General features: G+C 39.3%; 1 protein-coding gene across 1 annotated transcript; it reads left to right on the top strand.

The window, feature by feature from the left end:
* The first annotated feature begins 69 nt into the window (after positions 1 to 69).
* On the top strand, positions 70 to 16,198 carry LOC121320633 (BEN domain-containing protein 2-like). Its single transcript, XM_041259140.1, has 10 exons — positions 70 to 169; positions 7,747 to 7,821; positions 8,358 to 8,435; positions 8,689 to 8,793; positions 9,216 to 9,600; positions 10,048 to 10,251; positions 12,520 to 12,641; positions 13,147 to 13,363; positions 14,222 to 14,425; positions 15,538 to 16,198. Exons 1-10 carry the CDS (start codon positions 167 to 169, stop codon positions 15,684 to 15,686), a joined length of 1,542 nt encoding a protein of 513 aa, XP_041115074.1. The 5' UTR covers positions 70 to 166; the 3' UTR covers positions 15,687 to 16,198.
* The last annotated feature ends 748 nt before the right edge of the window (positions 16,199 to 16,946 follow it).

The raw sequence follows: 16,946 nt of genomic DNA, 5'->3' as shown, positions 1-16,946 counted from the left end.
CTCTCTCTCTGACTCGCATCTCGTCTCTCTCTGACTCTTTCAGACTTCTCTCTCATCTCTCTCTCAGACTGAAGCTCCAAGCATACTGTTGAGCACAAAAGTACTGCAGAACAGATACAGCTTTAGCACTAGAAGAAAAAACAACTCCTCATCGCCAACAACTAGCATGGTATGTAAAGCGTACGTTGATTTGTTTATTTTGCAATTGGTTTTCTATTACAGAACATAGACCAGGAGTGTGATTACACTTTGTTCCACAGTGTCTCTGGATGAAAAACTACATGTGAAGAGGTTGGGCAATCTGCTGGCCCATGTATTCTTGTAATGTAGGAACTGCTGCATTTATCCTGAAATCATGAGAATCACTACAATTTAACACAGGTGGAGGCCACTTAACTTGGTGTGTGATTTTGAAGGCGATTGGTTACACCTGAGCTAATTTAGGATTGCTGTTACAAGGGGGGTGGACACTTATCCAACCAAGCTATTTTAGTTTTTATTTTTAATTAATCTTCTACAAACTTTTAGAATATTTTTTCACTTGGAAGTTGTGGGGTAGGATGTGTAAATAAATGAAAGAGAAAACTATTTTAATGCATTTTGATTCTAGGCTGTAAGGCAACAAAAGGTGAAAATTTTGAAAAGGGGTGCAGAATTTCTATAGGCACTGTAAGGATATAGACTACAATTTTCAAACTGGTGTACATTTTCATATAATGTTGAAAGGTATGTCATTTTTGACGGTTTGTGTTGGTGTCATTTTCATGTTTACTTTTAAAATTCACTGTGACTATAAATGTCTACTAGATTGACCAATCAATAGGTCATTTACCATTTTGTTTCTGCTACACTAATAAAAAGAAATTAATAAATACATTTTAAAAACTTCATACCATTAAAATTAGCCAAATAATGTCACCTGGAAGTTAAATAAAATAAAATAAGTTAATTAATAAATGTACGTTATTGTTCATTATATTTGAAACTATTATACGGTTACACCGAGAGTCGCATATAGCGCCATAAAAGCCATTACACTGTTGTTCAAACAGTTTTTATTTAAAGAAGACGAAAGCACTCAAAGGGAAATAAATAAAGGCACTGAGGCAACACTGACGCTGAGTAGGACCAGACTGCCCAACTTCAGCAGTGATGAAACCGAGGTCCTCCTTACGGAAGTGGAGGCGATGTTCCACAGGCGGACCTCAGGAAACAGGGATCCCCTTGCACTCAGGAGAAGCAAGTGGCAAGAAATCGCTGATAAAATCAGTGCCGTCTCAGGAATGGCAAGGGAGCCCAAGCAGAGCAAGAAGCCCTTCGTCGCAGGGCAAAGATCCAGGCAGACAAGAGGACTGGAGGGGCTCCATCGCCCTCCTCACGCCTCTCCCGACTGGACTTCTCGTCAGAAGCACACGGACAGGAGTCGACACCCATCAGATGCAGCTCCGCTCCCTTGAGGGTGAGTACAATAGTTCTATTGTTTTGTTTAATGACAAGGGTTTTTTTTGGGGGGGGGGGGGGGGGGGGGTTTATGATAACATTAGGAACGTTTTACTTTTATTTAAAATGCCATCGCTTTGATTATTAAATCAACTATAATATTTTTTTTATTGTTTGTATTTTTCTGTACGCTCCTCCAAACAAACAAGGCAAGTGCAGTTCTATGGATGACGAGGTTAATTGTTTTTTAATTGTTTAAATGTCTGAAGTATGTTTATACCTTTAATTTCTGCCAAACTCAGAATGTTTGGAATAAACTACGAGCTCTCCCCTTTCTGTAATTTGTATGTCTATGGGGTCTATTTAATTGATCTAAGCAGTGGCAGACCTAATTGACACCACAGATGATTACTATATGACCACTTGTGTTTTAAGGAAAACAAGGACTTAGAAGTGCCTGGGAGTCTCTTCAGTGTATTTATGTCTTTAAGAAAAAAGCAGGAAGGGTAATAGATGAACTCGGATTAAATTCTTCTTTATTACAAATTCACTTAACACACATTTCCTGTTTGTGCTGATTTACTTTGATTTCAGTCTAACTGTAACTTCAATAAAAACTAACAGTGTGCATTTGGCTTAGACTCCTGATAATATGAATTACTTATTGTGCTGGTTCCTTGAAATTCATATTAATGTTGACTGTATTTTCTATAAAAAGCCTCTAATAAATATTGCATTTGAAATAAACAGCCATACACCACTGTATAAACACCAAGGCTCACATCTGTATTCGATGTGTTCATCTTAACAGTGGTTTTGCCAATGTTGGCTAACTAACACTTCTAAAAGAACATTGTTTAGCTAGGGGAGTACTTGTATTTATTGGACTGTATAAATTAGCCATTATGTTTTCAGAAATGTATTTTGCAGAGGGCTGCTCATATTGCTTAGACGGATCTTTGTGCTGTGCACACATTGTCTTTACAGGAGGAGGTATTCATCGTTTTCTTTGTATTTAAAGCTGTACATAGAACTATCATTTCCAAACAAGCATTCAGTATTATCTTAATAAGTTGGTTCTTTATGCCAGTGTAGTTTTTGTATTCCTCTTTGAAAATGTGTCTTTGCACTTCATAAGTAAAATAAGAGTGGCACTTGACAGTGAATACACTAACCAAACTGTTCGCCTCTCAACAGGGAAGCAGCCTGGTTGCAAAATGAGCCCTTTGCTGTCACTCTCCTCTGATTATGAAACAGGTAAATGTAAAACAGTATTGGAGAACCTTGAAATGAACAGTAACAAAGCATAGGTGCCTTTTATAGGTGTATATATGTCACTTCTGTATTATAAGCTTATGCTTTAGAATGTTCATCTAATTCTGGTATTAGCATTCAGTAGCACTTGCAGAATGATGTCCTGTTCTGCATTTTGATACACTGCCTGGCCACTTTATGCGGACCTGTCTACTGGAATGGATTTGGCATCACTCAGAATTAGAATTGCAAACTATAGGTAGTGGACAAAAAAATACACCAAATATACTGAATGCAAGGGCTTCCACACAGGTGTGGCTCATGCGTTAATTAAGCAAATAATATCCCAGCATGCTTAGGGTCATGTATAAAAATGTTGGACAGGCCTAGTTGCCTATGATTATGGCTAGCATGGCTGCAAGAGGAGACCTCAGTGACTTTGAAAGAGGGGTGATTGTTGGGGCACGTTTGGCAGGAGCTTCAGTGACCAAGACAGCTCAACTTGCTGATGTTTCATGAGCAACGGTGTCTAAGGTGATGTCGGCATGGAACTCTGAGGGAAAGACCTCATCAGCAAAGGTCAACAGCGGGCATAATCGCATACATAAGTGCAAGGCAAAATAGGCGAGCAACTGCAGATCAATTGACTGCAAATTTCAACCTGGGGCGCGAGCAGGCAGTTTCATCAAAAACGGTCCACCGAGAACTCCACGGAGCGGGATACCATTGTCGGGTTGCAGTGCACAAACCGCTTATCACACCTGGCAATGCACATTTGCGAGTCCAGTGTTGCAAAGAGCACAGGCAGTGGACTACCGAGCAGTGGAGAAATGTGATATGGTCAGATGGTCATCCTTCACCATTTTCTCGACAAATGGAAGAGTGCAAGTGTGACGCCAACATAAAGAACTCTACAGCCTTGAGTGCTTGGTTTCAACAGTGAAGGGCTCTGGTGGTTCAGTAATGTTGTGGGGTGCTTTTTCCTGGCATGGTTTCAGTGGACTCATTCCCTTAGAAGGCAAGGTCAATGCTAATCGCTACTTAATGGTACTGAGTGATCATCTTCACCCCATGTTGCAGCATTTCTTTCCTGCCATGTCTTCCAGGGTGACAATGCCCCCATCCACAGAGCACATGTGGTCGTTCAATGGTTTGATGAACATGACACTGATGTTATCCATATGTCATGGCCTTCTCAGTCACCAGATCTGAACCCAATCTAGCATTTATAGGATATTTTCCACCTCCATCAACCAGGCATAAGTTTATTGACTTTCTCTTGGAAGAATGGTGCCGCATCCCTCCTGCAGAATTCCAGAGGTTGGTAGATTCTATGCCACGGCGCATACAGGCCATACTGGCCGCACGAGGTGGCCCAACACTCTAGTAAGTGACTTTACATTGGTGTTTCCATTTTTTTGTCCACTACCTTTAGGTTGATCATGTGACTCGTGACCCTACAAGTGGCCAGGCAGTATAGGTCCTTGACCCATTTTTGAAATAAATATTAACAGCTAGCATGTGTCCTGTAATATCACTGTGAATAACTACATGTGGCAATCTGTAGCAATCCAGCTCTATAGGAGAGGTTTTCTAAAGAAAATAATCAGCTGTATTCTCCATTTGTAATTTTTTTTTTTCCCCAGACAACCAGTCTACCTCGTCATTGGACAGACCTATGGAGGAGGGACATGCTACTCCATACCTGCTGCAAAGTAAGTTCCTTTCACAGTTGTCTTTCACAGTGTAGCACATGGAGGGATGGGCAACTCCAGTCTCAATCTTTGTTACAGCCATGTTCCTTATTGTTTAATAGGACTGAGTAAACGTCCATCCAGGGCTTAAAGCAGGTAGTTGTTTCAATATACCTGTTAAATCTGGGGTAGAGTGACCTTCCAGGACCGCAGTTGCCCATTCCTAACATGCAGCAAGCAAAGAAGAAGTGCACAATTGGCTTTTAAATGAAACCTTGCCCTCTTTTACAGGGCAAGGTGTGAAAGCACCAAAGGTTCAATCGGGTCATGGTGCGAGGAATATAGGGTCCCATGAGAAAGGTGACTAGAGTTAGGGTTACTAATGTGATAAACATGTTTGAAATGATGTGCCTTTTGCACAAATCTTAAAATGAATAGTTGTTTCAATAATGGTTTGGATAAAATAAAATGTGATATTCATGAAACAGTTCTAAACTGCTGTTGTATAATTTCACTGTATTACCATTAAGGTCTTGCAATTATAAAGTAATGCCATATTTATATAAGCTTATAATAAATAATTTTTTCCTCTGTTCCAAACAGCCCCAAAAATACAATCTCCCATATCTGAGGGGGTGGAAGAGAAGCAGGCCCCATGTGGGCTAGGCTGGGAACAGGGAGCTTCCATGCTGAGTTTCTTCCTAGCCGGGAACCTGCTGAAACTCCAGCTAGCCATCTTAGGCACTCCACCCAAGCCAGCCCCCAAAGGGCTCCGCTGCAGGGGCAAAAGGAGGCTGAGAGGTGCATCTCATCCCACGAATTGTTGGCTTTCCAGCAGGGACTAAAGGGAGCCATGGAGGCTGGTTTCCGCAGTATAGGCAGTCATCTCGCAGACATTCATCGGGACCTGGTGCGGCTGGACTCCACCGTGTCACGGATGTCAGACAGGTTAGCTGCCAACTTTGCCATCCTTGCAGAGGCTCTACGGGAGTGGACGCCAACCTCTGCTCCCACACCTCCTGAGTCTGTACTGCTACATTCCTCTCAGTCTTCCTCTTCCACACGGATACCAAGGGCACCTGCTGCTTTTGCTGCAAAGACCTTTTGAACCAACGGCAGACATCTCGGGAGGACCCCCTGGCATAGCGCCACAACACCACTCCACTGCACTGTCCCCAGGACTGGTGATCTACAAGAGAAAGCAGCTGGGTTATAGCAAGCAAAATTATAAAAGATATATAAAATATTAGAAAACAAAGAACCCAGATTTGTATATTTCCAAAACCTTGCATGTGTCTTCATGGATCAGGAATCTACCACACTAAGCTGATTTCTTTCAAAATACTGAAATTTCTGGTATGGTAGTTGTAGTCTGATGGTATTTTACTGTCGTCGCTTGGTTGGAGGATTGCATAATTTTTTCACATTTAATACTGTATACAAAAACTTAAATAATATCTATTAATGTGTGTGTGTCTCTTATGTATTTAAACAAAATGGCACATTAAAATAAGAAAGTTCGTACTGCTAAGATTAACCAGAATTAAACAATTTAGACTTTATAGTAGAGTGCTCATTTTTTCACAGTGCTATGTACAGATGGATGTGCGCTCCTGTGAAGACGTCAGACTGAACACACCATGTATTCAATCCAACCACAGAATGTCTTGCGGACTGCAGTTCCTTTTCAACGCTGCGTTGCTAAGCAGATGCAGAGCTTGATATAAGGAAAGCAATTTTCCAGATGCAGCGGTTTCATTTCAATTTCAACGTATTTTCTGTTCTATAGTTGTTATATAAACAGAAAATGTTGATCAAATTCTGTGGTTATTTCACTTGTAAGGATCGACATAAACAGCTTCAGTGCTCCATGAATGCTTATGTTTTGTGCTCTTTATAGTTTATAGTTTTTTATCTGACTTGTATAATGAAATATCAATATTTAAGTAGGCTAATTAAAAAAAAAAAAAGAAAAATGACGTAAATTACACTAAAATGGCATACATTTACGAAAGTAGGTAGATCTCATAGATCTACCTAGAATCTCTCATGAAATTACATAAAAAGTGGTTTTTCAAATTTTCAAATGTTTAGGCATTATAAACCACATAGATTTACGAAAAGAAAAATAAATACTACAATGGCTAAACACTCTTCTGTAGAGACTTGAGGGTGTGTTTTCAGTTTGTTTTACTGCAGTCTTTAAATCATTTATTAATGAGAACAAGCAACTCGTGCATAGATCTCGGATTGTATTGCTTGTTTGGTTCTAGTTTTGTCAAATCAACAGGCGTTTTTATCCTTTCAAAATAAAAGTGGAAGATAATGAAAGGCTGGAGTAAATGCTTTGAAAATACAATCCCTTCATGTTTCTCTGTGTTCCTAGACCTAAATAATGTTGCTAAACTAATGATTATACTGGCCCGGGTAGCTGGTAAGAGCAGCGGTTTTGTTTGCTTGGTTCCTCAGCACTTTTTATAAAGCTTTTTAGTGGAGCTGATTAGGGGGATGAATCCTTTATTTGTACCTGAATCAAGATTGTGTGGATTGGGAGAAATATTTCTGTTGCTCTTGGTAGTTCTAAAATGTTCCTTTCCGAGCGGTTTTGCAGGAGACGAAACTTCCTTATAAAAATGTAATGTAGCACTCTGTAGATTGCAATTGGTTTGCTATACCAAGCCATAGTATAATCTAACTTTATTATAATGTAACTCAAAAAGATGCCAAGTTGCTGCTCAGCCTCTTTCTGGGAAGAAATAAAGCTGCATATTGAATTTCAATAGAGGGCATAATTGGATGCAAACTCGTGGGCAAATGACTTGCGTGGTGTCGCTCAATATTAGAAGTGTGTGTATAAGAAGTTGAGTATGTTAAATGTCCTAATTACTGTGCAGTCTTCTATGCTTTCCCATATTTCAATGTATCATGGTTTCCCATGGCAATTCATGCTTGCCTGTATTTTCACCATGTTGTACTACTGTTCTATAATTTAATAATACTACACTTTGTTTTACTACTGGACATGCGTCTATGTTTTTCTGTTTGTCCAACACTAACCTCTCATTTTCCAAAGCTTTGCACTGGAGCCCTGGAGCCAAACCTTAATAATCCAGGGTGTTGTATATCCTAATGTCTCTGGGAGTGGGGCATATTGTCAAAGTGTTTTCTTTACTCTGTAATTAAAGAGCCCTTTAATTATAATACTTCTGTGTTTGGTACACGTTTTTTTTTTTCTTTCTAAAAAATTAAACAGGAGTAAACACTTTGAAAATATGCCACTGGTTGCCTTTAGTGATAGCAAAAAAAAGCAGTGTTGCTTTCTATTTGTGAAATATATGTTTGATTTGTCTCCTTCCAGGTCTCGGAAGTGCCTGAAGAACCAGTGTGCAGTGCGATTCCAGGTATTGTTTATGAATACCAACCTAAATATGATGTGAGTATATATTTCCACCTGGTAATGTTACTGGTTTGGTTTATTTTGTCTGACATAAAATGGGCATACCACCAAAGTAAAAGTATTGTAATGTCTTTCAATGAACTTTGTTTTTAGTGTCTGTTTAGAAATGTAATGTTTTGACACCCTACTGGAGAGTGCTAGTCATATTGAGCTGGTAAACCACTGCTCCGTGTATAAAATATAAAAAATGAACAACGCTAACCTTTTCAAAGGGTTCTTAATAGCTTCCTGTAATCCATAGTGGTGTCCTAGAATCTGGATTTTCATCATTTTTTGCCTCCATTTGCCAGTTTCATCTCTTTGATTAAAGTCCACTTGCCGATGCTATTAATGCAGTTCTGTAATCAAGACATTAATTGTTGCACTGGATCTCAATTGGTTGCTTAAACTCAAGGATGAGAGGAGTTTCTAGTGGTAATAGATCAAATCAGACAACTGTGGTTATCAGTAATCGAGGAGTGTAAAGCAGAGGTTTTTTTTCTTTTTATAATTGTAATCGTTTTCTAATCCAGCAGCAGTATGGTATTTCTGGAGATTATTACAGTGTTGATCAACAGAGAACACTGGGGGAGATCCTCACCTACTGCCAGGTAGGAGTCTCTAGACAGAGATTGCATGTGGTTAACAAAGGATCGTTCATGGAGATAGTTTGGTATACAGAAAACTGCAATGCAGATGTTTCAGATATGAATAGGAGAGATGATTCAAGGCTATATTTATCTGTAAGTGCTGCCAGAGCAAATAAACTAATCATGTTTTACAAAGCATGTGATAGTCTATATTACAGGTCCTGGACCCTGGTCAGTTCAAATGTAATCATTGTTTTGTTAACATATCTACCAGGTCATGTATGATGCCATCCAGAAGCTCGATCAGAAATTTGACCAACTCCAAGCGAAAGTCACAAATGTGCAGCCTGTGCATTTGGGTCCCCCCCTGTTAAAAAGAGTGAGTATAATAACTAGATATACTCATGCTTTTTAAGAAGCCCAAATTACATATGAAAGTGATTGCAGAAGCTCCCCTTTACAGACTACAGCAACATTGCAGAAGTAAAACCATTGTAATGAAACAAGTTTCTGTAAGGAAGTTAAATTATTATTCTGGGTTTATACTGAAAACTGTGTTCCTCTTCTTGCTAGTGGTAGGTTTGCATAGTTTTTGCTTCCTGGAGACCAAATGTTAGATACTGCATGTGATGAAGATTTGAACTAAATTGAAATATTTCCTTCACATCTCCTGCGCATTCACACTTACACTGTTATTTCTAAGTGTTGTTCACATTCTGAGTCTACCAATCAACCCCTAGTCTCCCCATCTCTTCGGTGCCTCCTCTGAAATTCCATTCTCTGTTATGTTTGGCTTTCCAGAAACCAGTGGTACCTCCCAGTACAGGCATTCATCAGGTCCGCATACAGGTCTCTCCCGGTGGTAATGCTGGGCTGACGATGCCTCAGCAGATCCAGACCTGCCCCCCTTTCTTCCAGCAACAAGTGGGTGCTGAGCAGCCTGATATCATATCTCCAGCTCCCAGAGTCCACAGGCCTTCACCGGTGCCACCTTTCCAGTCCCCAAATCAGCATGGTGTGCATCTACACTCCATCGTCTCTACCGATTTCACAGCACCGGACCCAGAGCCCTGCCACAGCTTTGGCGAGCCCAGCACAGATCATCTGTTGGAGGAGGCTGATGTCAAAGCCAGATGCAAGACCAAACAAGTGGACGAGCCTTTAAGGCGCTCCTGTACCAGTCCAGGTATGTGCGTGAGGGTTGTACAATAAACAATGCAGTGCATACAGTCTAAAGTTGATTTTGAGTACTGCAACAGCATCTAGAAAATGTACCTGCACTTTAGAAACTAAAATCCCTTTGAAGTGTTCTCAATATCACATCACTACACATATGTATGTTAAGATCTTGTATCCCAACCAGGGTATTTATTTATGTTTTTATCTGTTTATCGAATTAAACAGGGCCCAAACCAGCATACGCAACATGGGCCTGTGCTACAAAAATGTAATTCAACACTAAATTCAAGAGCAGAGGGAGCATGGATCTAAACATAACAAATAACACAATACAGTAGAATACAGAATGGGGTTCAGAAATGCAGTACGACTGTCTCTTCTGCAGACACACCAGGGCTGCCAGACATGTATGATACTTCTCTCTCAGTCCCTGCTGCTTCCATTCTGCCCACAGAGTTGATTGGGGACCCCGGACGAAATGTTACAATTCCTACAAACGTGCTGCAGAAACTTTCCCAAAAAACGAATCCAAGGAACACTGTGCGATTCTTGCTGCGTGCCCTGTTCTCTATCGAAACTCTGACCTGCAGCAACGTAATGGGGGACGTGGGGCGAGGGCTCAGCAAACTAGACCCCAATAAAATAGCAGCTATGAGAGGTAAACAACTTCAGTTATATATCTTTTTGTCAATGCAACTTTGTAAGAAAAAGAAATGCATTTCTTAATTAATTAATTTATTTGTTAAAGTCATGTTTTAACCATGGACCAAAGATTACTTATTACTGTAAAGCCTGTTGTCATTATGTACAGTGCCTATAGAAAGTTTACACCTCCTTTCAAAATTTTCATTTTTTTCATTTATCTACACATCCTACCCCACAACTTCCAAGTGAAAAAAATATTCTAGAAATTTGTAGAAAATTAATTTAAAAATAAAAACTGAAATAGCTTGGTTGGATAAGTGTCCACCCCCCTCCTAAATTAGCTCAAGTGTAACCAATCGCACACCAAGTTAAGTGGCCTACACCTGTGTTAAATTGTAGTGATTCACATGATTTCAGGATAAATTCAGCAGTTCCTGTAGGTTTCCTCTACTGGGTAGTGCATTTCAAAGCAAAGACTCAACCATGAGCACCAAGGCGCTTTCAAAAGAACTCCGGGACAAAGTTGTTGAAAGGCACAGATCAGGGGATGGGTATAAAAAAATATCAAAGGCTTTGAACATCCATTGGAGCACGGTCAAGACGATTATTAAGAAGTGGAAGGTGTATTGCACCACCAAGACCCTGCCTAGATCAGGCCGTCCCTCCAAACTGGATGACCAAGCAAGAAGGAGACTGATCGGAGAAGCTACCAAGAGGCCAATGGCAACTTTGCAAGAGCTACAGGCTTTTATGGCTAAGACTGGTCAAAGTGTGCATGTGACAGCAATATCCCAAGCACGCCACAAATCTGGCCTGTATGGTAGGGTGGCAAGAAGGAAGCCATTAATCAAGAAAGCCTACCTTGAATCCCGTTTTGAACTATGCAAAAAAACACTCGAGATTCTGTAGCCATGTGGCAAAAAGTTTTGTGGTCTGACGAAACTATGCAAAGCGTTATGTTTGGCGCAAACCCAACACAATGCATCACCCAAAGAACACCATCCCTACTGTGAAGCATGGTGGTGGCAGCATCATGTTATGTTGATGTTTCTCATCAGCAGGGACTGGGGAAATTGTCAGGATAGAAGGAAAATCTGCTGCTTTCAGCAAGAAAGCTGAAACTGGGACGGAAGTTCACCTTTCAGCATGACAACAACCCAAAGCACACAGCCAAAGCTACACTGGAGTGGCTAAGGAACAAAAAAGTAAATGTCCTTGAGTGGACCAGTCATAGCCCCGACCTAAATCCAATCGAAAATTTGAGGCATGACTTGAAGATTGCTGTCCATCAACGCTCCCCAAGGAACTTGACAGTGCTTGAACAGTTTTGTAAAGAATGGTCAAATATTGCCAAATCTAGGTGTGCAAAGTTGGTAGAGACCTATCCTAACAGACTCACAGCTGTAGTTGCTGCTAAAGGTGCTTCCACCAGCATTAACTCAGGAGGTGGAGACTTATCCAATTCTCAATAAAAACTTTTTTCCCCTTAACAGTGTGGAGTATGGTGTGTAGATAAGTGGGGAAAAAAAAAAAATCCTCATTTAAATGCATGAAACTCTGAGGCACTGACACAGCAAAATGTGAAAAAGGTCAAGGGGTTGTAGACTTTCTATAGGCACTGTATGTCTTTATTCAGAAAAGATCCTCTGTGTAATATTTATAATGGAGATTGAACTATCCATTTTCCCCCAATTAATGCAGTATCACACTACAAAGATTACATTTCTCCTGCAGTTTCTTATTGCAAGTTAATTAAATGTAGAATGTATGTCTGGTGTCATGACCATGTCTTGACACTACATCCTGTAGAATATTTTTATTATTAAACTCCCTGCTTATAAATAAAAAAAAAAATGTAAAATTGCACAAGTGGGTATACGTAGGATTCGATACACACAGAAAAATTAAGAATGTGCCAATAAAATGTATTTCTGCAAGTAAACCCTATAGGTAAAGTAACTTCCATACTAAATATTTCATTTTTGGTCATCACCTGTAGGCAAAATACTGTAACCATCTTATAGACCCTTGTTCATGCAAATCTTTTTCCGGTTTCCAAGTGTGACTTATGAAGTACATGGCTTGAATGAACTCAGACTCATGGGATCAGGTGTTTTGATATGACCTCTGTTTCAGACTCATGGGATCAGGTGTTTTGATATGACCGCTATTTCAGACTCATGGGATCAGGTGTTTTGATATGACCGCTGTTTCAGACTCATGGGATCAGGTGTTTTGACACCATGTAGATTCCTTCATCTGCCTTCATTGTTTTAATTAGAATGGCTTGTTGAAAGATTTCCAAGCTACGATCTGCGGGAAAAAGGGAGAGACTGGAGGGCCTGTATTTCAATCATAAATTCCGCTGTGAGGCAAATGCGCTTTGAAGCAAGAAAACTCAGAGTAAGTAACAATAAAAAAAAAAAAAAAAAAAAAAAAAAAAAACATCCAAAGAACTTACACTGTGAAAGAGTTACTGCTAGCAATTTATATGCTGTGAATAAGCATTATTATCCAATATGTTTTCTTGGTTAAGGAGTATGAAGGGTATTGATGGTTTAAGCTAACCACATGTGTAGTGTATGCACGACTATGATGAGACTGTAATTAACAGCAGGAGTCATGGCATACAATACACCTACACAATTTACTTTGAGGAAAAACCTCCTCAGCTTAGGTAGACCATGAGGGCGGTGAGGGGTTATAACATCTATTGTAACAAGTTATTGAGAGAATACAAATCAGGGGATATTTAGAGGAACCTTTCGGTCTGTGCATATGTAAGTATTTCACACGTTTGAGTCGTGTACTCTAGGTCATGGCTACTTCAAGATACTTGTATCTTGTATTCACTGACACAATGGCGGGGGATGCGTGTTACTAACAGAGCTGTTACACTTTCAAATAGAAACTTCAGATGAACCCAACTGGACAAGCAAACCCACCAGGAGAGAGCCCTCACAGTGAGATAGATGAACAAAGAGGAGGAGACAGAACAGAAGAGCAGCCGTTGGGAATGGTGGAGGCAGCTGAGATCTGTGTGGAGCTGGAGTCTGACAGCGAGGAAGAGTACAGCTCCCTACCAGTCCTGGAGAGTCAGGAGCTGTTCGGAGAGGAGTCTGTCGGTGTGTAGTTTGTGAGGGTCATATATAGTGTTGCTTAGGAGAAACTCCTTGTCAGCATAGTGATTCAACAACACTGACATTCAAACACAGATATACACCTTGTTGCTGGATCACACACACACACGCACACACACCTATAGATATAGATAGCTAGAGAGTCCAAGGAAAGTCAGGATCCAACTGGATTAATCATTAGAAATACCTAATGAAGAAGAAAAGTAAATGATAAACTGAGAACTAAGTGTAAAAATCAGTTACTTCATAATATATATATATATATATATGTGTGTGTGTGTGTGTGTGTGTGTGTGTAGTATCAGGTGTCTCTGCTACAACAACATTTTTTTGCATGGTTTTTTTTTTTTTGTTGTTGCTAATACGGACATCTGTTTTTTGTGTCCGAATACATGTCAAAAAAATATTAGTTTGAATATTCAGATATTAGTTGATTATGACTAATATTATATAATTTATGTACTAACATTTTTATTGTATTTGGAGACTAACCAATTTGTCGTAGTGTAACTGGCACACGCCCGTACTTATCATATATCGCACGGGGCTATCGTGCCGAACGTAATGATTACTCGGGGAATCACAAATTTATTTAGGATGATGCGGTTGTGATGTAACTACACAACGTTATATATATATATATATATATATATATATATATATATATATATATATATATATATATATATATATATATATATATATGCTAATAAAGAGTTTTGTCCCTTATGGAGCAGAGGGAAACATTGCATTAGACACCAAATAAACTGTTCGCATGTTGCATATTCACAAAAATAACATTCAGGAATGAATTACTTTTTTGCATTGTTTTGCATTCCACAGAGTATCTTGGTGACCCCATGAGAGGAGTCAGGATCGCCCACTCTGTGATGCTTGCAGCCAGGCAGAAGAGGAAGCCAGAGTCAGCAGCTCGTTTCCTCATCAGACACATTTTCCCTGACCGAGTGCTACTGAAAAGCAATGTGCACGGCAGCAAGGAACGAGGGATCCCTGCTCTGGATTTCAGCAAGATCAGCGCTCTACGAGGTACGCTGGGAGTAATGGCTGGCGTTAGGGCCGTGCTTGGGGTATTTCATCTTGGGGTTCCCAGTCTTTCTGATCCCACTCAATGGTACACTATACAGGCCAGTTGCTTGTCTGTGCGCTGTACTCAGACCCAGCTGAAACCCTGATGCAGACATGCTGATTTAGCATGTGTTACAGGTGTCTAAGATGATATCTGGCAGCTAGAACTCAAGGGCTGCTCCTCTCCTCAGGGTAAAGTACTTTAACACATACTATATTTAAAAAAAAGTAAATAAAATACATTATTTGAGTAATTTTGAGAAGAATCAATCGCAAGAAAATCAAGAATGTAAAAAAGAAAAAAGGGGAGCATGGTCTAATATATAGTTAGGGCTTCTGTTTTTTGTTAATTGTGTTTTTCAGTGCTTATTTTTAGCTATTTTCGAGTTTTTTATATACAAACTCCAAAATGCTTGAGCGTTTTTGTTTTCTGTCAAAATATGTATAGTAGTAACTCGACAGTACTTACACAATTAAGTTGTACCTTCTTTCCTTTGCTGTCTTCCACAACGAAATCGCTATGGTCACGGGCACATTCTTCTGGGGTTTTTAAGTGTGTAGGCATTTTTGTGCATTTCGCCACAATTCTGTTTTAAATCCTCCATATCTTAACTGTAATACAGCTTTAAATCCTGCTAACAAGCCTCCATTCCTGATTTTAATCTCGTTCTACATCTCGCAAGCGGAATCTCCAATAGAAATGTAGGAATGTGCTGTCAATCAGTAGTTGGGACGGGTTTGAAGTATTCAGAACGAATCAATGATACAAGTCAGGAAGGCTGGAAATTGCCCAGCAGCACTTGGATATGTATTTATTATTATTTTTGTAGTGTAGTGTTTATTGGCTATCCACCGATTATTTATTTTTTTGTATCGGGGAGGGTGTTTTATCGGTTAAAACCAAAAATCAGAAGCCCCATATATAATTAAAAATGGGAAATTCGTCATTTTGTACCAACTTTAACATGCATAGGGTAAATGAAACAAGACTAAAATGTTCGCCCAAATATGTGCCACATAATAAAGCCCACTCGTCGCATTGTTTTTTTTAATTTGTATTGATCACTCCACAGAGTTCCTCAAAGAGCAGTTCCCTGAGTTCAAGCTGAATGAAGATGGATATGATTGGAAAGTGTGTGTGATTGCCATGAACGCCACTATCCGCAGGTTCAGATACGACCTGCAAAAGTTCAAAAGAGTGGCCAGAGGTGACAGCCGGTAGGATGAGAACAGTCAACATCCACCTTCTTAAGATGACCCTCAGTACAAACAGTGCTACCAAGCAAAACTGCAACCGATTTGACATGGTTATAGAAATGTTTTGTATTGTTCTTATTATATTTCTACTTATCTTCATTGGTATTTAAAAAAAACAAAACAGATAAGACAGTTAAGTTAAAATTGAAGAAACAATGGGCAAAATGTCAACAGTGGGTACATTTCCTATATCATACAGTTGTTATTGTTAAGGTATTTTGCCTATAGTTGAAAATATGTGTGTAGTTTCATATGGAAAATGATTCTGTACTAGTCAAGTTCAACTATCTGGGTATGATTAGCAGTAATCTTGTACTACTAAATGTGCTCTTTGTGAAGGTAGTCCTAGATTAGAGTTAGTTGGAATCTAGAAAACCAACCTATGGAATTGGTTTTACTTTTAAGACCATATGTGACATTACCACACTATTTTGTATTTATTTGAAGAAATTACAAAAGAGCGACTACTATGTTGGCAAGAGCAAATAAATAAATATGAAATTGTTAAAATTGAAATAGAAATGTGTACTTTTTCTGGATTTTAATACAGTTCCAAATTTACAGACAATCGTGTCTGGGGTCAATGAGTTTCCATGATAACAGAATTCAGTTGGAAGTAATTAGAATTGGAATTCTAAAATTCAGCGCATTTGCTGCACTACATTTAAAAATTGCACTGTGAGATTTTAACAAACCAAACAAACTGGTCTGCTTTTTAAAAATGTGCCTTAAACCGAAGGCCAAACTGTGGAACGCTAAGGATTCTATTTTTGTGGGTCATGATGCTTTCATAATTATAAATTACCGAACAATTACAATATTTGACCACCAGATGGAACCAATGACAGTGTCAATGCAACAGCACTGCCTAAAGCACTGGGTTTGTCTGCCTTACGCACTTTTTATCTTTCTCCTGGGCATCAGTCAGAGATTAGTCTGGTTCATCTGTTATAATGAGTGCCCTACCCAATAAGCACATCTAAAGTATTCCTTGTGTAATACAAGATTTGTCTGCCCTCATGCACAAATCAGATTATATTCACCTTCTGCATATACTAGAAGTGGACTAATAGTGTTACATTTGCAACGAGGTTTTACCTCTATTTTAAACACAATAAACACTTTTTTTTTGGTCCTCGCCTTTTAAAAAGTGCAAAAAAATGTATATGCAGCACTGTGTCAAATAAAATGACTGGATTGTAAAGTTCCAGAGGTTTGTTCTCAT

The sequence above is a fragment of the Polyodon spathula genome, chromosome 9 (assembly GCF_017654505.1).
Source record: "Polyodon spathula isolate WHYD16114869_AA chromosome 9, ASM1765450v1, whole genome shotgun sequence".
NCBI lineage: Eukaryota > Metazoa > Chordata > Actinopteri > Acipenseriformes > Polyodontidae > Polyodon > Polyodon spathula.
This window is presented reverse-complemented; position numbering and strand designations above follow the sequence as displayed.

Bases quoted from the DNA above. Each gene is read 5' to 3' on its own strand.
- LOC121320633 (XM_041259140.1), top strand. The intron at 7,822-8,357 runs GTGAGTATATAT...TTTCTAATCCAG, and splicing joins AATACCAACCTAAATATGAT to CAGCAGTATGGTATTTCTGG. The intron at 8,436-8,688 runs GTAGGAGTCTCT...CATATCTACCAG, and splicing joins AGATCCTCACCTACTGCCAG to GTCATGTATGATGCCATCCA.